General features: G+C 41.3%; 1 protein-coding gene across 3 annotated transcripts; it reads left to right on the top strand.

Annotated features, from left to right (window-relative positions):
- Positions 1 to 12,751: 12,751 nt before the first annotated feature.
- Positions 12,752 to 27,068, top strand: wdr89 (WD repeat domain 89). 3 transcript variants are annotated; one of them, XM_064953666.1, is made up of 3 exons: positions 12,752 to 12,794; positions 20,555 to 20,657; positions 21,308 to 27,068. In XM_064953666.1, exon 3 carries the CDS (start codon positions 21,333 to 21,335, stop codon positions 22,485 to 22,487), a length of 1,155 nt encoding a protein of 384 aa, XP_064809738.1. In that variant the 5' UTR covers positions 12,752 to 12,794; positions 20,555 to 20,657; positions 21,308 to 21,332; the 3' UTR covers positions 22,488 to 27,068. The 3 variants fall into 3 exon arrangements, with proteins under 3 accessions (XP_064809738.1, XP_064809737.1, XP_064809736.1); XM_064953665.1 differs by lacking the exon at positions 12,752 to 12,794 and adding an exon at positions 20,034 to 20,463; XM_064953664.1 differs by lacking the exon at positions 12,752 to 12,794 and adding an exon at positions 20,034 to 20,468.
- Positions 27,069 to 27,295: the final 227 nt, after the last annotated feature.

Genomic DNA, 27,295 nt, shown 5'->3' with positions numbered 1-27,295 from the left:
TTAACAAAAGTATGGTCACCATTTATGATATCCTATGCACGACTAATTAGATGCAAACTTGACAGATAAATCCTTTCCAAGTTACAGTATTTGGTCCATACAGCTTTTAATAACATTACAAAATGAAAAGCAATATTACATTTTCCATAGTTCCCCACTGACCATTTCTCAGATCGTTACGTTAGAAATATTGTTCCATTATTCACTTTTTGGACATTAGAATTTTAGGCAGGCAACGTGTCTGTGAACAAAAGACATTCCTTTGGTTGATACTGAAGAGCAAGAGAGAGCCGTCGCCGGCTTAATTTACAACCAAGTGTGAACTGCCAACCCGGCAGTTCCCTCCTCCCCCCTTAGTGGGTGGGAGAGGGTCTGGTTATTGTCAGCCATTGCCAAGCTGATCTGACCCATTGTGATCCTCACAGGACAGTGATGACAAGGTTTTCATCAAGGATCTCTTTGTACTTTGCTCCATTCATCTTTGCCTCAATCCTGACCAATCTCCCAGTGCCTGCCGCTGAAATACATCCCCACAGCATGATGCTGCCACCACCATGCTTCACTGTAGGGATGGTGCCAGTTTTCCTCCAGACGTGACACTTGGCATTCAGGGCAACAAGTTCAATCTTGGTTTCATTAGACCAGAGAATCTTGTTTCTCATTGTCTGAGAGTCTTTAGGTGCCTTTTGGCAAATTCCAAGCGTGCGGTCATGTGCCTTTTACTGAGGAGTGGCTTCCGTCTGGCAACTCTACCATAAAGGCCTGATTGGTGGAGTGCTGCAGAGATGGTTGTCCTTCTAGAAGGTTATCCCATCTCCACAGAGGAACTCTATAGTTCTGTCAGAATGACCATCGGGTTCTTGGTCTCCTTCCTGATCAAGGCCCTTCTCCCCCGACTGCTCAGTTTCGCCGGGCGCCGGCTCTAGGAAGACTCTTGGTGGTTCCAAACTTCTTCCATTTAAGAATGGAGGCCACTGTGTTCTTGGGGACATTTTTTGGTACCCTTCCCCAGATCTGTGCCTCGACACAATCATGTCTCGGAGCTTTACAGATAATTCCTTTGACCTCTGACATACAGTGTCAACTGTTGGACCTTATATAGACAGGTGTGTGCCTTTCCAAATCATGTTCAATCAAGATGTAGAAACATCTCAAGGATGATCAATGGAAACAGGATGCACTTGAGCTCAATTTAGTCTCAAAGCAAAGGGTCTGATTACTTATGTAAATAAGTTATCTGTTTTTTATTTTTAATATATTTGCAAAAATGTCTGAAAACCTGTTTTAGCTCTGTCATTATGGGGTTTTGTGTCTAGATTGCTGATAAAAAGTTTTAATCCATTTTAAAATAAGGCTCTAACATAACAAAATGTGAAAAAAGGGGGGTCTGAATACAGGGTCTGAATACTTTCCGAAGGCACTATATATAATTAGTTTATCAGTCCAAAAATGGAAGTAGCAACTAAGAGTTCTATCTTTAACTAACATGTAGTTGGACCCTGTTCATACCATTCTCATTCTTTCACAAGAAAATAATCACTGTAGAGAATGACCTGGGGTTTTATTGGACATGAGTCACACAAGGCTGTTGGTGTGCATAGTCCTTGTTCTGTGGCCTCCAAGGAATTTCACACCAAATGGTAAAGTGATTTGGAACGTCACCCAAATATACATAAGCGCACGACAGTATTTGTGTCATTTTTCTGCTTGTTAAATACAATGGCTTGCTTCATGACCCTTGGCCTGATTCTGCTAAGAGGCAAGAGCTCACTGTCCTGATGGGTTGTTCTCCTTAGCCAATTCTGTTTCTGCATATGTCACCCCACCACTTTCTGTCAACAAACTTGTTCCTCTATTATGAAATGAAAATCTGTCAACGGGATAAAAGTCTGTCTGACATTACTCAAATGATTAAAGCATTGTTAAGATCATATGAATGTATGTGGGAGTGCTGTCTGTATAACTCATATGTTTCTAAGCTATTGTTGTTGTTGTTCCTAGGACGTCGTTGCTGGCTTCCTGTACTGATGTCTGACCCCCCGCTGGACCTGCTGCCCCTGTCCCCATCGGCCCGCAGGACCTGCCTGTGGCAGTGCCGAGGTTCTGCCTATGCATGCTGGTGTTGCTGGCCACCAGGGCCCTCATGAAGGCCATCACCATTCCTCTGGCCTGCAGTATCTAAGGAATCCCAAGTAGAGATGTGAGGAAGGCCTGACAGCACATGGAGGTGGAGCTGCCCTACAGGTACATTGTGTATGACATGGTGGGCTTCAACACCCTCTTCCTGGTGCCACAGCTTTTATTAACCTTCCGGCAGCTGTCCTTATGGGGGAGCCCTGTGGATCTTCCAGTCCCCAGCCCTCACCCTGCCCTGCTCATCTAAATCCAGGCCATAGGAACATGGGAAATTCACACCCTAGATGCGTGAATAACAAAAACATGAACACCACACAAGGGTTAATATAACAACATTAGCAGCTAATTAGCATTTCCTTTTTTTGGGGTAAATGGAGCTTAATATATTAGTAAAAGTCACCTTGTCCTAGAGAGATTTACACATTTATCAAAACATCACGCAAGGGTCAGCCTACACTAAACACAGCCCTTATTTTAAGTGTTTCTAAAATCTCCTATGGGAAAAGTAAATGGTGGAAAACGATTGGAACCATTTCCCGGTTTGACCGCTGGGTTTTATGGATATTATGACTCATACTGTGGTACTCTATCATGACACCTCCATCGTGGGGGAAGTGAGGTGCCAAGATGGCGGCTCACTTTACCAAGCTCCGTACCAAAATTAAGAAAGATTGTGAGAAAAAAAAAACAAGTTTACAGTCATTACTATTACTGTTTTTATTTGTTCAAGATATAATATTTCCTGTGACTGGAATAATAATTGGATAATTTATTTTGGCATGTCCATGCAAAGTTGTGACATAAAAAGAAAGGAAGAAGTTAGCCATTCTATTGCTAATCAACAAGAGAGAAACGTGCTTTAGACACCTGTGTAACTACTCTTGGCCTACGGATAATAAAATGCTTTCGAATGCTGTTGAAGATGACGAATTCCCCTCTTTACCGGTTACTCTGTGCAAACCTCCACCCTCCAAAAACCCAATATGAACTCTGACATCGTGGCTACCCTCTCCTTACTCATCAACTCCAGGTCTGACGCCATTGATAAAATGGTAGGCGCGAACACCATGGTTATCGAAGGCTTGAAAAAGACTGTGAAAATGAGTTGCAAAAGTTGAAAAACGTGTGGAAAAGAATAACAATGTCTACCATAGACGTCTCACTGATCTGGAACAATACACAAGAAGATGGAACCTGAGACTCTACGGCTTGCCAGAGGTGGAGAATGAAGATGTACAAGGAGAGGCTATCCACATCTGCCAAGAAGTTATGCCTGCAGAGAAGAACAAAGTTGGTGATACAATCAACGTTGTGCATTGTCTTGGCAAGAAGCAACAGCAAAACGATTCAAGACCAAGGGGTATCATCATCCTCTTCACTGACAGATTCTACAGGGATGCTGTCTGGAAAGCTGCTAGGAAGAACGCCTTCCTTCAGAGCCATGGTCTGCGTTTCGCCGAGCATCTCAGCCCAGAGGACATAGAAAGAAGGAACAAGTTGTGGCCAACGATCAAGATAGCACGAAATAAGGGATAGGCTGCTTACTTCGTCGGAGGACGATTTCATCAACGGTTCAGAAATCCATATTCCTCCCTAAAACCTCACCAGAAGGAACAGATTGATGGTTTCAGCCATGGTATTCTCAATTTCCTTATATTGTTTACCTAACAAGCATCAGGTGGCTATTTTTCGGAATACTCAGGTAACTCAATTTATTTGTTTGTTCTTGTATGACCAGAAGACCTATTTTGTTTACATACTTACGAAGAAGACTGAAAGCTGTATTTATTTTTTATGTATACAGTAACTAAGATACTGTTTTAAAGGGCATACAGGTCTGCTCTGACTTTACACAGGTATTGTTCTATTTAGTTATTAATACTTATTTCCAAGTGAAAAAGGTCTTAGGAACATGTATATGTAAAACATTTTTTATTCAATTTTTCTAGGATCAGTTTTCATATGCACTTAAAATAGTAGGTACCCTTTTGTTTAAATTATTATTTTGTATTTTAGTTTTCAGAATAGTTCCTGATTACACTAAAGAGGGTTTTTAGTCTATCTTACTACAAGAACCCTTGGTTTGGTCTTGAACATAATTTTCAGTTGAGTTGAATTTCAAAGCCGGATAATGTCTAGCTCAAAGTTTATGGAATAAGCTATTTTCACTTTAAATTGACTTAAATGGTGCAGATCTCGGTTCCTTATCGTTTACGTTCACTGCTCCTACGTCTTTGACTCATCCTACTACAGTTTATACTTTTATATAATTTTTGTTGTTTTGTCTTTGTCTATAGTTTCTCTTAATGCTACGGGGTTACGAAACAATATGAAACGCAAGCCTTATTTTTATTTGCTAAACAATTTCGAACAGATTTTAGCTTCAAGAGTCTCACTCAATTTCAGCTGATGCCAACTTTTGGAGGTCGTAGTGGGACAACGATATTTGGCTTTCTCATGGATCTGAATGCTCCGCTGGTGTCACTACAATGAAAAATACCTGGTGGCAATATTTTACACTCGGAATGTGACCCCTTTGGTCACATTATTTGTCTTGTGATCAGTTACAATGACATTATGCTCATTACTGTAAACTTCTATGGGTACAACACCAAACATGTGACTGATGAGTTGCTTGAATCTATAGAGAAACATATACTTCATTGGTTATCTAAATTTCCCAATTCGTTATTATTGATAGGAGGGGACTTTAGCATTACTATAGATAATTCAACTGATAGATGGCGCCCAGGTAGGCCAACCAATCAGAATTTGGGTTGAATACCTTTTATGGAAAAGTTTGATCTTACTGATATATGGAGAGAGAGGTTTCCGGCCGACAGATCATTCACTTGGAGTAACAAAACAGGTTCCAGACAATCCAGAATAGGTTTTTGGCTTATATCCAAATGTATTGATAGTGAGTGTGTTACTACAAATATTTGTACTACTCCCCTCACAGACCATAAGGCCATTTACATTGATATCAAAATATTTACCCCTGATACTAACCTTGGTAGAACATCCTACTGGAAGCTAAATAGCTCATTATTAAATCATGATATAGTTAAATTTGAGGTTAAAGATCTGCTCTCACACTTTTGGGAAAGGGCTTGTGAAGAAAAATCTTATTGCAAGAACTGGGAGCTCTTTAAATTTGAGGTGTCCAAATACCTTAGAAAATATGGTAGTAATCTTGCTAAGACCAGAAGAGCTGAGGAGGAAAAGGTGATCATTAAGATAACTTCCCTTTCTCAGAGGTCCCCAGCCGGCATCTTGGGGGAGGAGAAGATGGAACTAATTGAGTTACAAAATAAACTGGATTATATATATATAAGTATATATATATATATACTGCTCAAAAAAATAAAGGGAACACTAAAATAACACATCCTAGATCTGAATGAATTAAATATTCTTATTAAATACTTTTTTCTTTACATAGTTGAATGTGCTGACAACAAAATCACACAAAAATGATCAATGGAAATCAAATTTATCAACCCATGGAGGTCTGGATTTGGAGTGACACTCAAAATTAAAGTGGAAAACCACACTACAGGCTGATCCAACTTTGATGTAATGTCCTTAAAACAAGTCAAAATGAGGCTCAGTAGTGTGTGTGGCCTCCACGTGCCTGTATGACCTCCCTACAACGCCTGGGCATGCTCCTGATGAGGTGACGGATGGTCTCCTGAGGGATCTCTTCCCAGACCTGGACTAAAGCATCCGCCAACTCCTGGACAGTCTGTGGTGCAGCGTGGCGTTGGTGGATGGAGCGAGACATGATGTCCCAGATGTGCTCAATTGGATTCAGGTCTGGGGAACGGGCGGGCCAGTCCATAGCATCAATGCTTTCCTCTTGCAGGAACTGCTGACACACTCCAGCCACATGAGGCCTAGCATTGTCTTGCATTAGGAGGAACCCAGGGCCAACCGCACCAGCATATGGTCTCACAAGGGGTCTGAGGATCTCATCTCGGTACCTAATGGCAGTCAGGCTACCTCTGGCGAGCACATGGAGGGCTGTGCGGCCCCCCAAAGAAATGCCACCCCACACCATGACTGACCCACCGCCAAACCGGTCATGCTGGAGGATGTTGCAGGCAGCAGAACGTTCTCCACGGCGTCTCCAGACTCTGTCACGTCTGTCACGTGCTCAGTGTGAACCTGCTTTCATCTGTGAAGAGCACAGGGCGCCAGTGGCGAATTTGCCAATCTTGGTGTTCTCTGGCACAACCCCCACCTGTGGACGTCGGGCCCTCATACCACCCTCATGGAGTCTGTTTCTGACCGTTTGAGCAGACACATGCACATTTGTGTCCTGCTGTAGGTCATTTTTCAGGGCTCTGGCAGTGCTCCTCCTGCTCCTCCTTGCACAATGGCGGAGGTAGCGGTCCTGCTGCTGGGTTGCCCTCCTACGGCCTCCTCCACGTCTCCTGGTAGCGCCTCCATGCTCTGGACACTACGCTGATAGACACAGCAAACCTTCTTGCCACAGCTCGCATTGATGTGCCATCCTGGATGAGCTGCACTACCTGAGCCACTTGTGTGGGTGGTAGACTCCGTTTGATGCTACCACTAGAGTGAAAGCACCGCCAGCATTCAAAAGTGACCAAAACATCAGCCAGGAAGCATAGGAACTGAGAAGTGGTCTGTGGTTGCGACCTGCAGAACCACTCCTTTATTGGGGGTATCTTGCTAATTGCCTATAATTTCCACCTGTTGTCTATTCCATTTGCACAACAGCATGTTAAATCTATTGTCAATCAGTGTTGCTTCCTAAGTGGACAGTTTGATTTCACAGAAGTGTGATTGACTTGGAGTTACATTGTGTTGTTTAAGTGTTCTCTTAATTTTTTTGAGCAGTATATATATATATATATATATAGATTAAAAGCAGAAGGAGCCATTATCAGATCTAGGGAAAAATGGATTGAGGAGGGAGAACAGAATTCATCCTACTTCTTTAGACTTGAGAAATTTCACTCTAAAAATTACACTATCCATAAGTTAAACATTGATGGTGTTATTACAGATGACCAAAAATTAATCGCTAAATACTGTAGCAATTTGTACAGAGAATTGTATAGCTCTACGTACTGTCAGTGTCACGTTCAGTATAAGGATTGGACCAAGGAATAGCGTGGTATGCGTACATTCTTATTTATTAAAAGAATGAAACACTGAACAAACTAACAAAATAACAAAATGAAACGTGACGCTATACAAACGAGTGCTGACAGGCAACTACACAGAGACAAGATCCCACAAACACCAAAGGGAAATGGCTACCTAAATATGATCCCCAATCAGACAACGATAAACAGCTGTCTCTGATTGGGAACCATATCAGGCCAACATAGAATTACAAAAACCCCTAGACCTACAAAAACCTAGACATACAAAACCCCTAGACATACAAACCCCCTAGACATTACAAAAACCCAAGACAATACAAAACTAGCGTACCCACCCTAGTCACACCCTGACCTAACCAAAATATAAAGAAAACTGAGATCTCTCAGGTCAGGGCGTGACAGTCAGGAATCTAGAGATATGTTTTTTAACTCACTGAATAATGTTCACTCTATCAGTGAAATAGAATCTAAACAGTGTGATGAACTCATCAAAGTTGAAGAGATTATACAGTCTATCAAATATCTAAAGAACAATAAATCACCAAGTGTTTATGGAATTACCTCAGAATTTTACAAATTATTTTCTGATCAAGTAGCTCCCTTCCTATTTGAAGTATTTTTTTAGAGAGTATTAAAAACAATGTTCTCCCTCCTACAATGAGTCAGGGGTTAATAACACTCATAGCTTAGCCTAAAAAAGAAGTGCTGGTCATCGATAACTGGCGTCCAATTTGTCTTCTTAATAATGACATAAGATTACTTACTACTTGCAAAAATAATTAAAGAAGTCCTGGATGCAATCATTGATGAAACACAGTCTGGCTTCATGAGGAACAGACATACTTCTAACAATGTCAGACTAGTATTAGACCTAATAACCGAAGATAGCTTCATCTTATTTTTTTTATTTTTATAAAGCATTTGACACAGTAGAGCACCAGTTCCTCTTCCACTCCCTTGAGAGACTTGGCTTTGATATTTTTTCTGTAAGGCTATTAAGACTCTTTGCAAATGTTAACAGCTCTATCAAATTGAAATATGGCACCTCACCTAGATTTGAGTTAAAGAGAGGAATTAGGCAAGGTTGTCCTATCTCTCCGTACCTATTTTTTATGAATCACCCAAAGAAGTCTAGAGGCTTACTAAATTTTAACTCTCTTATTAAAAACCCCCAGAAGAAGCCAAATCAATGGCTACAGAGGGACTTAGCTTTAAAAGGTAGAGTCCTAATAACCAAGGCTGAAGCTATCTTTATATCTTGACAGTAAAATAAGAAAGAGATAGACCAGATGCTTTTCAACTTTCTGTGGAGAAACCGTACCCATTACATTAGGAAAACTGTTGTAATGAACACCTATGAGAATGGTGGGCTGAATTTTCTGGACTTTACTACCTTAATTAAAACGTTTAAGATCAATTGGATAAAACAATTCCTAAGAAGACCCACTTCTATCTGGAATTTTATTCCTCATCATGTCTTCTCTACTTTTGGTGGCCTTAAATTCATGCTGTTCTGCAGTGAAACTTTCTGCTTTTCATCGGCAGGTTTTCTTGTCATGGTCCTTAATTTATAAACACAATTTTTCTCCACGCAGATATTATATATGGAATAATCGGGATATATTGTATAAAAATATGTCTTTGTTTTTAGAATATTGGTTCCGAAATAATATCCTATTGGTGAGCCAACTGGTAAATGCAGAGGGTATTTTACTCAGTTATAAGGAATTCTTATCACTTTACAAGGTCACTGTAACACCTAAAGATTTTGCAATTGTTTTAGATGTCATTCCCTCAGGTGTTGCTCTATTATTCAGGAACGTGTCAAGACCTGACCCTCAGAGGCTACCTTCTGTTAACCCTGTTGACTCATCAGTAGGAAAGTTTTGTTTCTCTTTTGGTCCATTTGGTCCAGAGCAATATGAACCTTGTTTCAGCAGGATGTCATTCCTTATTGGAATGGATTTATTGATAATATCTGTTGGAAACAAGTGTGGATGTTGCCACTAATACCTACTTGTTAACAAAATTAAGGAAGTTTCCTTTAAAATGATGCATAAATATTATCCTGCCAACCACTATATGAAGAAGTTGAAGGAAAACATCAACTGAAATTGCTCCTTTTGTAATGACCACCCAGAAACAGTGTTGCATCTTTTTTGGCATTGTATTCATGTAAGACAACTGTGGCAAGACATCAGTAGATTTATAATTGAACACTTTTATGAAGATCTTACACTATTGTGGAGAGATGTACTGCTTGGATTCTTTACCTAGGATAGGAATAAGCTGAAACATTTTTATGTAATTAATTTCATTATTCTTTTCTCCAAATTTGATATTCACAAATGTAAATTTACAAACAAAAAAACTAAATGTCTTACCCTACAAAAAAAAATTGAACTGTATTTTAAGACAATTAAATAATCTACTAACAAAAAGCTGTTAGAATTATAAGTGTATGTATGTTCCTTAAGGTCTTTGTGTAATGTGATATTGTACCCCCTAGCTCAAGTGTCCATTGTATATAATCTATATATACACACTTGTGTTCCCACATGTACTCTCTGTATTGATTTGTTGTTAATATTATTATTTTTTTTTTTAAACCTCCACCGTGGGGCTCTATAGAACGGAGGATGGAGGCGATTTATCCATTCTTCAATGTAGTTTCATGTTAAATTTATCTAAACTTGTACAGATTTATAACATTTTTTTTTACATCATCAGAAATAGTATTCATAGTATTCATTGGTTGATTTGATTGTATCAAAACTGCTTTACAGCAGAGGCAACCAGATTGCAGACGTCTACTCCCACATAGTGGTCAAATTCATGAAGATCACCAGTCACGAGAGGGCCACAAGTGGAATACTAACAGCTGGAGCACGTGCTGTATTTGTCGTTCATTTAGGGGGGTATGGCTTTATATATACAGTCATTGGGGTATGGTTAGCGACGTGTTAAGGTTAGTAGGGGTTAAGTTACCCAGTGAGCTATGAGTACTCGGGAGGCTGGCTTCCCTCCAAGGTGGTCGCGCCTCGCGCGCCGTGAGACTTTTCTTTGTCCATCGCCTCATTCCGGCGGTCACACAGCACATCCGCCTTCACCTTCCCTTCTCCCGACCCACGACAAGACCGCTGCCAGTCCATGGCAAAAAAATAGGGTGAAAACATGTATTTTTCACCTCACAGAAGTAGTGCAATGGGCGTTTGCTAGTCCTATATTAGCGGACGGATACAGACCGTAGTGCTGGCAAAAACAACAAAACATTCTGTATCTGCTTTGGCAAAAAAGATAGACTAGTTGTATAATTAAGAACAGTATCTTGCAAGATTCAATGGATGGAATTGTAAGACTTGTTGCCCTGTCCCTTTCTCTGCAATCATCATTCTAAAGGAATCCAGAAAGAACCACACCCTGTCCTCAAACATTTACATCAAAAGGTGCAAAGTTATGGGCAAAGACCCAACACATCCACATCAAATGTAATATTTTTCTTGATCAAGTAACATGGACAACCACTTTTTGTGCAGTATTAATTTACCATCCTTACAAACCACTTAATGTAATTGTACATTACTGTATTGTACATAAGCTGGTCATCTAGGTTTGTACCTGTAGACTTCCCATCACCATTAAGAAAAACAATGCACAATGCAGTAATTATTGGTTCCGTTGGCAAAGCATGGCATTTGCAACACTAGGGTTGTGGGTTTGAATCGCATGGGGCACCAGTAGAGGGACCAGTAAAAAATGTAGGACCAGTACGCAAATGTATGCACTTACTACTTACTGTAAGTTGCTTTGGATAAGAGCTTCTACTAAAATGTAAAAGGAATGAATGAACCGTTTCAGTTTTCACATAGAAATAAGTTGCATTGCAAAGTATCTCAAGAAACTGGAAAGCATATAAAATATGGTTATATTCCACAAGTATTATCAGATTAACTGTTTTATACAGATAATTATCAGACTCAAGTCACAAATGCTGGCAAATACATTGAGTTTACATTTTTTTCACAAAAGTGGTCCTGTATTAGCGGACCAATATAGACGTCTGTAGCCCAGGCATTTTCTTCTTTCTGCATCGTCACCCAACGGGGTACACTCTAAAAATAAAAGGTTCCTGGTGTATCCAGGGGTTCTTGAAATTGAAACTGTGGGGGTAGCCCCTTTAATGGATCCCTAGATAACCTTTTGGGGTACATTTTTTAACTAACCCCCTCTGTTATTATTCATATTATTAATAGTATGCATAATAATAACACAAGATTTTAGTTGTCAGTGTTCATTATGATTTAATACCAAAGCATAATAAAATATCAAAATATGAGGTAAACTCCCAGCAGAGCACCAAGTCCAATGAATTTATGTTCTCCGTATCCATAGCAGAATGATTTTACAGTGCATGGTGATTGAACAGGTTTCCTGTTACAGTCATCAGAGGTGTAGGAAGGGTGAATCCCTTCCTATACTGAGAATCCCAAAAATCGTAATTATACAGATGTTTAATAAAACATGTACACAACAGTATTCATACCTTGGTTTTCGTGTTTATTTATTTATTATTTCACCTTTATTTAACTAGGTAGGCCAGTTGAGAACAAGTTCTCATTTACAACTGCGACCTGGCCAAGATAAAGCAAAGCAGTGCGACAAAAACAAAACAAAGTTACACATGGGATAAACAATTGTACAGTCATTAACACAATAAAAAAAATATGTATACAGTGTGTGCAAATTAAGGAGGTAAGGAAATAAATAGGCCTATATTGGCAAAGTAATTACAATTTAGTAATTTACACTAGAGTGATAGATGTGCAGATGGGGCCACAGTGTCTCCTGACCCAGCCTCCAGTATTTATACTGCAGTAGTTTGTGTCAGGGGGCTAGGGTCAGTCTGTTATATCTGGAGTATTTCTCCTGTCTTATCCGGTGTCCTGTGTGAATTTAAGTATGCTCTCTCTAATTCTCTTTCTCTCTCTCGGAGGACCTGAGCCCTAGGACCATGCCTCAAGACTACCTGGCATGATGACTCCTTGCTGTCCCCAGTCCATCTGGCCGTGCTGCTGCTCCAGTTTCAACTGTTTTGCCTGTGGCTATGGAACCCTGACCTGTTCACCAGACGTGCTACCTGTCCCAGACCTGCTGTTTTCAACTCTCTAGAGTCAGCAGGAAAGGTAGAGATTAGAGGTTGACCGATTAATCGGAATGGCCGATTCATAACAATCGGAAATCTGTATTTTTGGGTGCCAATTTGTCATTAAAAAAAAAAATATACATATATTTTTACACCTTTATTTAATCTTTATTTAACTAGGCAAGTCAGTTAAGAACACATTCTTATTTTCAATGACGGCCTAGGAACAGTGGGTTAACTGCCTTGTTCAGGGGCAGAACGACAGATTTTCACCTTGTCAGCTCGGGGGATTCAATCTTGCAACCTTAACTAGTCCAAAGCAATAACAACCTGCCTCTCTCTCATTGCACTCCACAAGGAGTTACGCGAATGCGGTAAGCCAGGGTAAATTGCTAGCTAGCATTACATGTATCTTATAAAAAACAATCAATCATAACCACTAGTTAACTACACATGGTTGATGACATTACTAGATATTATCTAGTGTGTTCTGCGTTGCATATAATCTGACTGAGCATACAAGTATCTGACTGAGCGGTGGTAGGCAGAAGCAGGCGCATAAACATTCATTCAAACAGCACTTTCGTGCGTTTTGCCAGCAGCTCTTCGTTGTGCGTCAAGCGTTGTGCTGTTTATGACTTCAAGCCTATCAACTCCCGAGATGAGGCTCGTGTAACCGAAGTGAAATGGCTAGCTAGATAGCGCGCGCTAATTGTCGTTGTGTTGCTGGTTCGAGCCCAGAGAGGAGCGAGGAGAGGGACGGAAACTATACTGTTACACTGGCAATACTAAAGTGCCTATAAGGACATCCAATAGTCAAAGGGTAATGAAATACAAATGGTATAGAGGGAAATAGTCCTATAATTCCTATAATAACTACAACCTAAAACTTCTTACCTGGGAATATTGAAGACTCATGTTAAAAGGAACCACCAGCTTTCATATGTTCTCATGTTCTGAGCAAGGAACTGAAATTTAGCTTTCTTACATGGCACATATTTTACATGGAACATATTTTACTTTTACTTTCTTCTCCAACACTTTGTTTTTGCATTATTTAAACCAAATTGAACAGGTTTCATTATTTACTTGAGGCTAAATTGATTTTATCGATGTATTAAGTTAAAATAAGTGTTCATTCAGTATTGTCGTAATTGTCATTATTACAAATAAATAAAATTGGCCGATTAATCGGTATCGGCGTTTATGCTCCTCCAATAATCGGTATCGGCGTTGAAAAATCATAATCGGTTGACCCCTAGTAGAGATACTCTCAATGATCGGCTATGAAAAGTCAACTGACATTTACTCCTGAGGTGCTGACTTGTTGCACCCTCGACAACTACTGTGATTATTATTATTTGACCATGCTGGTCATTTATGAACATTTGAACATCTTGGCCATGTTCTGTTATAATCTCCACCCGGCATAGCCAGAAGAGGACTGGCCACCCCTCACAGCCTGGTTCCTCTCTAGGTTTCTTCCTAGGTTTTGGCCTTTCTAGGGAGTTTTTCCTAGCTACAGTGCTTCTACACCTGCATTGCTTGCTGTTTGGGGTTTTAGGCTGGATTTCTGTACAGCACTTTGATATATCAGCAGATGTATGAAGGGCTATATAAATACATTTGATTTGATGAGGATGTGCAAGTAGAAATACTGTTGTGCAAAAGAGCAGAAAAACCATGGCCATGGAAGGAGTGTTGTATGGCGTTGAAGCTCGTTTGGAGGTTTGTTAATACAGTGTCCAAAGAAGGGCCAGATGTGGTGTGGTGTCGTCTGCGTAGAGGTGGATCAAAGAATCACCCGCAGCAAGAGCGACATCATTGATATATACAGAGAAGAGAGTCCGCCCAAGAATTGAACCCTGTGGCACCCCCACAGAGACTGCCAAAGGTCCGGACAACAGGCCCTCCGATTTGACACACTGAACTCTATCTGAGAAGTAGTTAGTGAACCAGGCGAGGCAGTCATTACAGAAACCAAGGCTGTTTTATTTATCTGTTATTTTACCAGGTAAGTTGACTGAGAACACGTTATCATTTGCAGCAACGACCTGGGGAATAGTTGCAGGGGAGAGGAGTGGGGATGAATGAGCCAATTGTAAACTGGGGATTATTAGGTGACCGTGATAGTTTGAGGGCCAGATTGGGAATTTAGCCAGGACACCGGGGTTAACACCTCTACTGTTACGACAAGTGCCATGGGGTCTTTAATGACCTCAGAGAGTCAAGACACCCGTTTAACGTCCCATCCGAAAGACAGCACCCGACACAGGCCAGTGTCCCCAATCACTGCCCTGGGGCATTGGGATATTTTTTTAGACCAGAGGAAAGAGTGCCTTCTACTGGCCCCCAACACCACTTCAAGCAACATTTGGTCTCCCATCCAGGAACTGACCAGGACCAACCCTGCCTAGCTTCAGAAGCAAGCTAGCAGTGGTATGCAGGGTGGTATGCTGCTGGCCTAAAGGGTGGTATGCTGCTGGCCAGTTGAGTCTACCGATAAGAATACGTTGATTAACATTTGAAAGCCTTGGCCAGGTCGATGAAGACAGCTGCACAGTACTGTCTTTTATCAATGGTGGTTATGATATCGTTTAGGACCTTGAGCGTGGCTGAGGTGCACCTGTGACTAGCTCGGAAACCAGATTGCATAGCGGAGAAGGTACGGTGGGATTCGAAATGGTCGGTGATCTGTTTTTTCACTTGGCTTTTGAAGACTTTAGAAGATTAGGGCAGGATGGATATAGGTCGGTACAGTTTGGGTCGAGAGTGTCTCCCTCTTGAAGAGGGGGATGACCGCGGCCGCTTTCCAATGTTTAGGAGACGATACGAAAGAGAGGTTGAACAGGCTAGTAATAGCGGTTGCAACAATTTCAGTGGATAATTTTCGGAAGAGAGGATCCAGATTGTCTAGCCCAGCTGATTTGTAGGGATCCAGATTTTGCAGCTCTAACAGAATGTCAGCTGTCTGGATTTTGCTGAAGGAGAAGCGGGGGGAGGCTTGGGCAAGTTGCTGCTTATTGAAATTCTAAATTATTGTGGATTTATCAGTGGTGACAGTGTTTCCTATTCTCAGTGCAGTGGGCAGCTGGGAGGAGGTACTCTCATTCTCCATGGACTTTACAGTGTCCCAAATCTTTTTGGAATTAGTGCTGCAGGATGCAAATTTCTGTTTGAAAAAGCTAGCCTTTGCTTTCCTAACTGACTGTGTGTACCCATCCTGCAACATCGAGAGCATCCTGACCGGTTGCATCACTGCCTGGTACGGCAATTACATTTACATTTACATTTAAGTAATTTAGTAGACGCTCTTATCCAGAGCGACTTACAAATTGGTGAATTCACCTTCTGACATCCAGTGGAACAGCCACTTACAATAGTGCATCTAAATCATTTAAGGGGGGTGAGAAAGGGGGGGTGAGATCCTATCCTAGGTATTCCTTGAAGAGGTGGGGTTTCAGGCTCTGCCTCTGACCGCAAGGCACTTCAGAGGGTAGTGCGTACAGCCTAAGTACATCACTGGGGCAAAGCTGCCTGCCATCCAGGACCTCTACACCAGGCGGTGTCAGAGGAAGGCCCTAAAATTGTCAAAGACCCCAGCCACCCCAGTCACTGTTCTCTCTACTACCGCATGGCAAGCAGTACCGGAGTGCCAAGTCTAGGACAAAAAGGCTTCTCAACAGTTTTTACCCACAAGCTATAAGACTCCTGAACAGGTAACCAAATGGTTACCCTGGACTATTTGCATTGTGTCCCGCCAACCCCTCTTTTTACGCTACTGCTACTCTGTTCTTCATATATGTAAAGTCACTTTAACCATACCTACATGTACATACTACCTCAATAAGACTGACTAACCGGTGTCTGTATATAGCCTTGCTACTATTATTTTCAAATGTCTTTTTCTTTTGTTTTATTTCTTTACTCACCCACATACACACCTTTTCTTTAGCACTATTGGTTAGAGCCTGTAAGTAAGCATTTCACTGTAAGGTCTACACCTGTTGTATTCGGCGCACGTGACAAATGAACTTTGATTTTATTTTTTGGTTCCTGACTTCCCTAAAATGTTTTATATTGCGGGGACTATTCGAAGCTAGTGCAGTACGCCACAGAGTGTTTTTGTGCTGGTCAAGGGCAATCAAGTCTGGAGTGAACCAAGGGCTGTATCTGTTCTTAGTTCTACATTTTTTGAAAAGGGGCATGCTTATTTAAGATGGTGAGGAAAGCACTTTATAGAACAACTAGGTATCCTCTACTGATGGGATGAGGTCAATATTCTTCCAGGATACCCGGGCCAAGTCGATTAGAAAGGCCTGCTCGCAGAAATGTTTTAGGGAGCTCTTGACAGTGGTGAGGGGTGGTCGTTTGACCACAGACCCATAACGGACGCAGGCAATGAGGCAGTGATGGCTGAGATCCTGGTTGAAATCAGCATATATGTATTTAGCAAGTGGTCAGGATGATATCTATGAGGGTGCCCATGTTTACGGATTTAGGGTTGTACCTGGTAGGTTCCTTGATAATTTGTGTGAGACTGAGGGCCTCTAGCTTAGATTGTAGGACGGCCGGGGTGTTAAGCATATCCCAAGTTATTTCTGGAGAGATCTTTTAAAGTAGAAGCTCGAACTGTTTGGGCATAGACCTGGATAGTATGACAGAACTCTGCAGGCTCTCTCTACAGATTGAAATTCTGCCCCCTTTAGCAGTTCTGTCTTGACAGAAAATGTTGTAATTGGGGATGGAAATTTCAGGGTTCCTAAGACAGGATTCAGAGACGGCTAGCACATCAGGGTTGGCGGAGTGTGCTAAAGCAGTGAATAAAGCAGACTTAGGGAGAGGCTTCTGATGTTAATATGCATTAACCCAAGGCTTTTACAGTTGCAGAAGTCAAAAAATGAGAGCGCCTGGGGACACACAGGGCCTGGGTTAACCTCCACATCACCAGAGGAACAGAGGAGGATAGGATGAGGGTACGGCTAAAGGCTATAAGAACTGGTCGTCTACTGCGTTGGGAACAGAATAAAAGGAGCAGATTTCTGGGCGTGGTAGGATAGATTCAGGGCATAGTGTATAGACAAGGGTAAGGTAGGGTGCGAGTACAGTGGGGGTAAACCTAGGCATTGAGTGACGATGAGATTTTTACATGTGTGGGATGTGGGACAAAGGAGCTATCTGAGGCATGTTGAGCAGGACTAGGGGCTCCACAGTAAAATAAAACAATGAGAGCTGCCCTAAACAACAGTATACAAGGCATATTGACATTAGAGAAAGGCATAAGCAATCACAGGTGTTGATTGGGAGAGCGAAGACAACAACAGTTGAGACATCGGGTAATCGGGTGAGACAACGGGTAAACAGCTAAGATGACAACAATGGGTATATGGCGATGAATGGGCAGAGAGGGTCAGTTAGCTACACACAGGGCCTAAGTTTGAGGCTGGGACAGACAGATAAACAAAATGAAATACCGTGTTAATGGACAGTCCAGCAGGCATCGGCTGTGTAGCCGAGTGAGCTTAGGGTCCAATGAGCAACACTTGATGAAACACGGAACAGTTCGGTAGTCAATTACAATGTTGCGCGAGGGAGAGACACGGCGTTCAGGGAGCTAGCAGGCCGGGGCTAGCAGATGGATCATCACCAAACATCCATGACGCAGAGGCCGGTTGAGAGCACATCGGCCGAGTTACTTCAGCGGACCAGCAGACTAGTCGTGATGGATTGGCGGGGCTCCGTGTCGACAAAGGGTCCAGTCCAATTGGCAAGAGAAGTGTTGTAGTTGGTGTACTTCGTTTGCTAGCCGGGAGATGGGCCTAGCTCAGGGCTAACTGGTGCATGCTTCTGGACAAGGGTGTTAGCCACAATAGCTCCTCGGTAGCAACTAGCTAGCTGCGAAGATCCGGTGTAATGGTCCAGAGCTTGCGGCAGGAATCCGGTGATGTAGTGGAAAAAAGCAGTCCGATATGCCCAGGGCTGGTATCGCGCTGTGTAGACTGGCAGGTATTATCCGTCTATCCAGGCTAAAGTGGCAGGAGTCCGAGCTAAAGGTAAAGACCGCTAATAGAGGCTAACAATGACTAAATAGCTAGTAGTTAATTAGCTGTCTCGCTTCTGATGGAGGTTCCAGTTATAAGGTCTACAAAAATAAATAGTTGATCCGTATCATATTGGGTGAGGCAGGTTGCAGGAATGTATATTTTTATGAAAAAAAAAAGTTTGAAATGTTTACAACAAAAAAAAACAACGGGATGAAAACAAACACCTCTTACTGCTGCGCCATCTTGGATAATGTGAATGAAAATGTGGAGGTAAGGGAAGAGGATTGTACATGTGATTTGCATAACATACCAATACCAATTGACATACCTTTGTATTCCTCCTAGTCTGTATACCTAGACACAAAAGTGAGCAGCTCAGTCATCTGCACCCAATACAGCTAGCTTTCAACATATTCTTATAGCATACATATTCTTAACGCCATTGAATTGTCTATTTTCTGTTTTGCAAATATTTGCACAAATATGAAAAGATAGATGGTATTGTCTTGTTTTGCACGCTTTGTACAAAATAATAAAATGCAGTACTAAAAGATATTTCTTAACGTAGCTCTTTATTAGCTAGCTCCAACTGCATGTTCACTTATCTCCAACCATGATCAACTGCCCATGACCCGGCACAGTATGATACGGCGGTAAAATGCATCCAATTAGAATTCAGTATGTTTACACATATGAATATTACAGGTATCATCATAAAACAATATACATTTAGATCATATAAGGGACCAACCTTACCTTAACTGAAACATTTAAAGATCTCAATTTAAGTGCCTGCACCTGCTGTCCTTTAAAATTAAAATCCAAATGTAACAGTTGGGCAGTTAGGCTCCTGCAAGAACCCTCACCAACGAAGGAGGTTCCTCGATGAACCCCACCTCCTATGCGGTTCTTGGAAGAACCTTTTGTGGGCAATTTCCAATGCCAATAACCCTAAGGTTCTTCCAAAGACTTTGAGGATTTTGAATCCCTAATATTTAGAGAGTATTGAAGCTAGTGGATTAAAGTACTTAAGTAAAAATACGTTAAAGTACAATTTAAGTCGTTTTTGGGGGTATCTGTACTTTACCTCACTATTGATATTTTTTTGACAACGTTGACTTTTACTTCACTACCTTATGTTTGAATCGCACATAGTATTACACATGAGTTTAAGAATGTAGTTTTCGATTTTCGGACAATTTAGGATGTTGCACACCCTTGGCTGAACTCGATGTGCCACATCCTAAATTGTCAGAAAATACGAAAATGGTATTTCAAAAATAAAGTATGCATATTTCCCCTTTTTCTGTAAACATACGGGGTACCATGGAAATATGACCATGTGGGTATACTAACCATATTAAGGTGTATATCAATTTACCTTTCGTTTTGAAAGATATGATACGAAAGATAATGTCCGGGACTATTAAAAAAAAACTCATACAGAAGACATTCGTTCAATGACTCTTATGTAATAATGTAATGGCAATGGGAATCATGGTCAAGGGCTAAGGTTAGACGGTGCCATTACTTCTGTCCACTCCAGCATGGACCCGCTCCCTATCGTGCCGGGTGATGCTCATATGAATGTTAATGAATTATTTCACCGATAAAAAAGTCAGTGTCTTTATCGACATTGGTATTGCCTGTACTGTAGCACAGAGTTTCTAATTCCAGACGCGCAACGTCGTGAGACTTCCGGGAACGCTTGCGAAACAGACCAAACCGACCAGGCCGTCAAATATTATTACTTAGTTGTTAATTTTCTCGAAATCTAAAGGCACAACCTTGATTCGAGACAGTGTTTTAAGCAGTTGAACATGTTATTACTCCAACCTTGTGAAAGTAACAAACTAACACGTTTCCATTTCCGATTTTTTTTTTTATATATATGGAAGGGGTGCCTTTGACGACATGCGCAGTTTGGCGCGAGAGAACCCTAGGAAGTGTTTCTGCGTATGTGTTTACTTGGCTAACGTCGCCATGACATCCCCTGCAAGTATGGTCGGTGATTTCTATTGGAGAGGCAGTTTCTGCCTATCTTCATACTGTACTGTCTATGACTGTAATTTTGCTCTGAAATTCAACAGCGGAACTCATGCATTGAGGAAATTGGTCCATCCACGGGCAGTAAATACAGTGACACCGTGTCACAACGTGCTCATGAAAATCAGATACCGTCGATTTTGCCAGGTAAGTGAGTCGTTTACAAGGTTACATATATTACATAAGTTTTTTTGTATTTGTGGTTCATACTGGGCATTGAATACAAATGTTACTGGAATGTTAACGTACTTTCTTTGGTCCTTCAATAAGTGAACCCTTCGAGAACTTTCCACTTGCAAGCTAACAAACGTTTAGCTAGCTAATTTAGCGAGTGTTTTTAGCGAGCTAAATTAGTCACTTTATTTGCTACTACTATAGTGACTTCATACTCGCCACCTTCATTGGTGACTAATATTTGCTAGGTAGGTATCAGCTTTTTAGTTATCAATCCAGACAACAGCTATAAGTTAAATATGTTTGGCAGTAACATAATACTAACATAGAGGATAGTATTCACTGTTAGATTTTGTTAGAAACACTAGCCAACTATCACACACAGTGAGCTACTAACTTTAGAGATAACTTACACCAACAGTAATGACAGGCCGAGTGAGTGCAACAAGCCTCACAAATCACAGTGGACTCTATGGGAACAAAGTCCCTTGGTTCTTTCTTGTGTTAATTTAACCATTACCAGACCCACATTTTGAGTTAAGTGAGTAAGTAGGTGTATGTCTTGATTAGATGGAGTTTCTTCCATATTACACATCTATATTCTGCACATCCTCTCTATCCAGCTGGGTGTAGTTGCTGGAAGTTGCCATGGAGAGTCTGGGGGAGAAGTTCAAAGCTCTGTCAATCACTCGGCGTGTCCAGCCAGATGAGCCCACCTACCTGCTGGACCTGTCCCACCAGACTGTCTCGGGCCCAGGGTTGGTGGCCGTATGCTGCTCCAACCGCTCCATCCGTTTGCACAGTGAGGACAGCCTCAGCCTGCTCAGGGAGTACCAGGGACATAGTGGTGCAATCTGTGGGGTGTGCTTTGCCCACACCTCCCCTGACCTGCTCTTCTCAGGCTCTGCTGATGGGACAGTGAGGACGTGGGATGTCCGCTGCCCTGGTTCAGAGGCAGCACAGGTGTTCAGGAGTGACTCCTCCCACCACTTCTGCAGCTTTGATGTGAGCTGCAGCGATGTGGTCCTATGTGCAGGCACTGAGCAGGTCGATGAAGATGATAGCTTCTTGGTTTTCTGGGATGCCCGCATGGCAAAGGAGAAGGGAGGGGTTCTGGGTGTGTACTCTGAGTCCCACAGTGATGACATCACGCAGGTGCGTTTCCACCCCCGGAATGCCGACCACTTGGCGTCTGGCTCCACTGATGGCCTGGTGAATGTGTTTGACCTGAGCCTTGGTGCAGAGGAGGAGGCCCTGCTGGCCACCTGTAACTGTGGCTCCTCTGCTAGCTCAGTGTGCTGGGCAGGGAAGGACTTCAACCAGCTGCTGTGCCTCAGCCACGACGAGGGCCTCCATCTGTGGGACCTGGGTCAGTTGGACACAGACAAGCCCCTCACACTCTTCAGTGCCGCTGACGCCCGCAGCCTGACCCCTCTCTCTAATGAAGTGGCCCTGGATTACTTTGTTGGCGGGACTTGGCTGGAGGAGGCAGGGCGCTTACTAGTGCTAGGTGGGACAAACAATGGAGACATCCACCTTCTGGAGTGCAGTGAGGAAGGCCTGTGTCTGCTGAGGTCCCTCCAAGGGGGCCACTCTTCCACAGTGCGCTGCTTCCTCTGGGATCCCGCAGGGGAGGCCCTGCTCACGGGAGGGGAGGATGCACAGCTGCTCTTGTGGAAGCCAGGGGCGGAGGAATTCACCTCAAGGAAGAGGGACACCTTGAAGAGTGCCTCTGCATTAAAACTCAAATCTAGATCACACAAGAAGCATGGCTCCAAGAGGGATAAGAAGCTAGAAGTGTGAGTCGGATGCAATAGAGGGTTCTCAAAGAAGGGCAAGACTGCAGTCCCTATTTAATCAATCAATATTCCTCTTGCATTCAGAGTACTCATTTGGATTCATGAAATCAACACAATTATATTTTTTCTTTCTTGAAAGTAATATTATACTTATCCCAGAAACTGATTAAAAATCTCTTTAACTGCTAGGGCTTAAAATGAGATTGAATTGCGGTATTTGTTTTTCAAATGTTTCTCCCAACTTGTTTGGTATTTTGTTTAGCTAAAACCAATTGGTATTTCTTTAGAAATATAATTCTAATTGTATTGAGTTGATCTAATGCATGCTCTCCTGTAATTTAACTAACATACTCAGTGGGTCACAAAGGCCAGGGTTCAGAACCAGAGCATGCAGTACTTCATCATACTCATCATACTTATTCAGAGGAGCAGCTTTAATTCCACTCAAATGGCACCGAGTGGAATAACATGACAGTTGCTATGCAGGGACTCTGCTGCATATGTCAACCTGGTCTAAGAGCATTTCGCATAATTCTGTATGTAAATCTAAGACACCATTTACTACGATATGCTAAGTTTCGTATGATATGTATTCATTTGTGCATGTCCATCACCCATTTTGTATGATATGTTACGAATATGCTGAAGGTACAATATTTTACAAATTTGCAAAACAAATGCTATGTTACAAATTCTAGCTAGGTGTTTAACAGAAACTAGCTGGCTAATGTTCGCAAGGCTAGGGGTTAAGGTTCAAAATCAAATCAAATTTTATTTGTCACGTACTGAATAGAACAGGTGTAGGCCTTACAGTGAAATGCTTACTTATAAGCCCTTAACCAACAATGCAGTTGGTTAAAAATACCAAAGAAAATAAAATACCAAAATAAATAAAAGTAACAAATAATTAAAGAACTGTAGTAAAATAACAAGGTTAAGAGCCCATGAAACGGCAGCCATCCTCTCCGGCACCATCCTCTCTGGTTAGTTAAGTTTTGGAGTTAGGTTGACCCCCCTAAGGTCGATGTCTGGGCCCCACGGAAATCAAATTAGCATAATGAACCAATCCCCCTCCCCCAAAAATCTGTCAGTTTCAGCTAGAGAATGCATCTGCTTATGTCGCGCTTCCACATCTGCTGTGACAGAGCTAGAGCGGTGTTTATCAGACCATCAGACATCCTGAAAATCGTCTGTAGGGTCCGAAAGGTTTGGCCTACATACTATTATGACCCCTCTATGGAAAGATAAGACTCTCACAAACACATACATTGTTTTGCTCTAGGACGCATTGTTTGTCCACAGGCCTCACAAGACTCGTCAGAAGGTCCCCCGGTACAAGCTGAAAAAATTAATGGAGACTGTTTTAGTGCCAAAAAATAAGGGGTTCAGGAATTTTTTCTTTGAACATGTATTGATCTTTAAAAACAATACTGTACCTCAGATATAGGACAGAAACTTCAGAACAAAATTCCTTTAGATTATTTTTTTTGTGGGGGGGCTATCTGTTATTCTATGTGTTTTGTATGGGCAAATAGCAGTAAGGCCAAATAAACCATTTTATATACAATATCGTTCAAAGGTTTGAGGTCACTTAGAAATGTATTTGTTTTAAAGAAAAGCACTTTTCTTTACAATTTAAAACATCAAATTGATCAGAAATACAGTGTAGACATTAATGGTGTAAATTACTATTGTAGCTGGAAATGGCAGATAAAAAAAATGGAATATCTACATAGGCGTACAGAGGCCCATTTATCAGCAACCATCACTCATGTGTTCCAGTGGCACGTTGTGTTCGCTAATCCAAGTTTATAATTTTAAAAGGCTAATTGATCATTAGAAAGCCCTTTTGCAATTATGTTAGCACAGCTGAAAACGGTTCTGATTTAAAACACCAGTCTCAAAGTCAACAGTGAAGAGGTGACTCCGGGATGCTGGCCTTCTAGGCAGAGTTCCTCTGTCCAGTGTCTGTGTTCTTTTGCCCATCTTAATATTTCATTTTTTTTTGCCAGTCTGAGATATGGATTTTTCTTTGCAACTCTGACGAGAAGGCCAGCATCCCGGAGTCATCTCTTAACTGTTGACGTTGATACTGGAGTTTTGCAAGTACTATTTAATGAAGCTGCCAGTCGAGGACTTGTTAGACATCTGTTTCTCACACTAGACAGTCTAATGTACTTGAACTCTTGCTCAGTTGTGCACCAGTGCCTCCCACTCTTTCTATTCTGGTTAGAGCCAATTTGTGCTGTTCTGTGAAGGGAGTAGTACACAGCGTTGTAGGAGATCTTCAGTTTCTTGGCATTTCTTGCATGGAATAGCCTTCATTTCTCAGATCAATAATAAACTGACAAGTTTCAGAAGAAAGTTCTTTGTTTCTGGCCATTTTGAGCCTGTAATCGAACCCATAAATGCTGATGCTCCAGATAGCTATTCAACTAGTCTAAAGGCCAGTTGTATTGGTTCTATAATCAGTACAACAGTTTTCAGCTGTGCTAACATAATTGCAAAAGGTTTTTTTAATGATCAATTAGCCTTTAAAATTAAAAACTTGGATTAGCTAACACAACATGCCATTGGAACACAGGAGTGAGGGTTTCTGATAATGGGCCTCTGTTTGCCTATGTTGATATTCCATAAAACAATCAGTCATTTCTACCTACAATAGTCATTTACAACATTAACAATGTCTACACTGTTTTTCCGATCAATTTGATGTTATTTTAATGGACCACAAAATGTGCTTTTCTTTCAAAAAGGGCTTTCTAAGTGACCCCAAACTTTTGAATGGTAGTGTATATTTGCTTTACAAATATTTTCTTGATGCTTCAAGGGATTTTAACCCTAAAATAGCTAAATTATCTCTGGTATGACCTTCTTAAATCAATTCCATAATGCGTAGTAGAACCCCTTTCCCTGGCTTAGACTGTTTAGTGTGAAAAATAAGGGGTTAAATACATGTACGTAAAAAGTAACTTCTTTCTTATACTGTATCTCTCATATATAGGAAAGACACTTCAGAACACGCTTAATTTAGATTTTTTTTTGGGGGGGGGGGGGGACTGTTTTTCCATGTAGTGAATCTGTTTGTATGGTCTAATAGCAGTAAGGCTGAATAAAACATGTTCATCAAATATATTTTTTGATACTTCGATGGTTCTTTTAAACACAAATAGTAAAATGATCCTTGGTATGACCTTAAAACAATTCCATATATCTTAGTAGAACCACCTCCCTCAGTTTAGACAGGGCTTAGACTCATATGGGTTAAAGGGTTAAGGTTAGGGGAATGATTAGCTGAAAAGGTTTGGGGAAGAGTTGGCTAACATGCTAATTAGTTGAAAAGTTGCTAAAATGCTAAAGTTGTCCATGATGAAATTCGATCTTGCAACCTTTAGGTTATACGCCCACCCATCCCAACCAACCACCCCACTCTTGGTTTTGCCTTAAGACCGATGGTTACGTTTAGGCTTTGTAACCATACCAAATGTAACATATCATACCAATTTGTGATCCCGGATTTACATTTACTATGTTATGTCTCGTCTATGAGACCAGGCTGCGTATGTCCCCTGTGGACCTTAGACAAATTGAGTGTTAATTCTTTTAACACTCAATTTAAACATCATATCCGTGAGTTCATCTGACTGGGGAAATAGATAAAGGGCTTCATTGCCAAAATTCTGAAGTGTCCCTTTTTAATTCAGGGGAGAAATTGGCTCCCATTCCGTAGGTTTACTGTGCCAGCTGCTTCCTGTGGTGTGCCAAAGTTTCTATTTCATTGATTTTCCTTACTTTCACCCTGAGTTAGAAATTCAAGGTAAAGTAATATGCTAGCGTTATACTTATGAGTCAGCTAATATCAGTTTTATCTTAAGTATCCCATTTCAATTAGATTAGCAGTCAAGTATACTTGACAGACACATCCCACTCACATGCTTTATGCAATGATTTAATAATGTTTAATCTTGTCATTTAATTTATTTTTCATTACTAACCAAAAAAAGGCAGTATGGGGCTGAACAGTTTCAATATTACCAAAACTGAAGGGGAAAGAATTGTAAAACAATATGGACTTGTTTTGACATCGTTTAGCAATTTTAATACTATGTCAGTATAGCTACAGTATGTCACTGTTGAAACTCAACTTCAATAACAAATGCTTGTATATTTTGAAATGTGTTTTTTTGATTTCCATCCATCCTTTTTGGGATATTATTCTTATCCATAATTTTGGTGTATTGTAAAATTTGATGTGGTGTACTTGCTGAGAAAAGATCAGTGCCACTCTGGCTCCTGAGTGGCGTAGGGGTCTAAGGCACTGCATCTCAGTGCAAGAGGTCCCTGGTTCAAATCCAGGCTGTATCACATCAGGTTGTGATTGGGAGTCCCGTAGGGCAGTGCACAATTGGCCCAGCGTCGTCTGTGGTAGGCCGTCATTGTGAATAAGAATTTGTTCTTAACTGACTGACTTACTTCCTAACTTAATTTATTTTTAACCTTTATTTGAGACAGCTGTTGTAAATCCTCTCTTCTTATCCGTAATGTTGATGTGCTCTTTAAATAATATAACTAATGGGAAACCAAGAGAAGTAGTTGGTCCTTGCCTGTCCTTCAGTGTGAATGAACAGTAAATCAGGGTTGGGTCTTAACAGGTTTAGCTTCATGCCATAAGGGGAGGACTCCCCACCCACTTGCCAGGGCTGCCCAACCCTCTTCCTGGAGATCTACTGTCCTGTAAATTTTCAGTCCAAATCTAATTTAGCATATCTGATTCAGCTAGTTAAGGTCTTGTTGAGCAGCTAATTAGTAGAA

This window comes from Oncorhynchus masou, chromosome 32 (assembly GCF_036934945.1).
Source record: "Oncorhynchus masou masou isolate Uvic2021 chromosome 32, UVic_Omas_1.1, whole genome shotgun sequence".
NCBI classification, from domain to species: Eukaryota; Metazoa; Chordata; class Actinopteri; order Salmoniformes; family Salmonidae; genus Oncorhynchus; species Oncorhynchus masou.
This window is presented reverse-complemented; position numbering and strand designations above follow the sequence as displayed.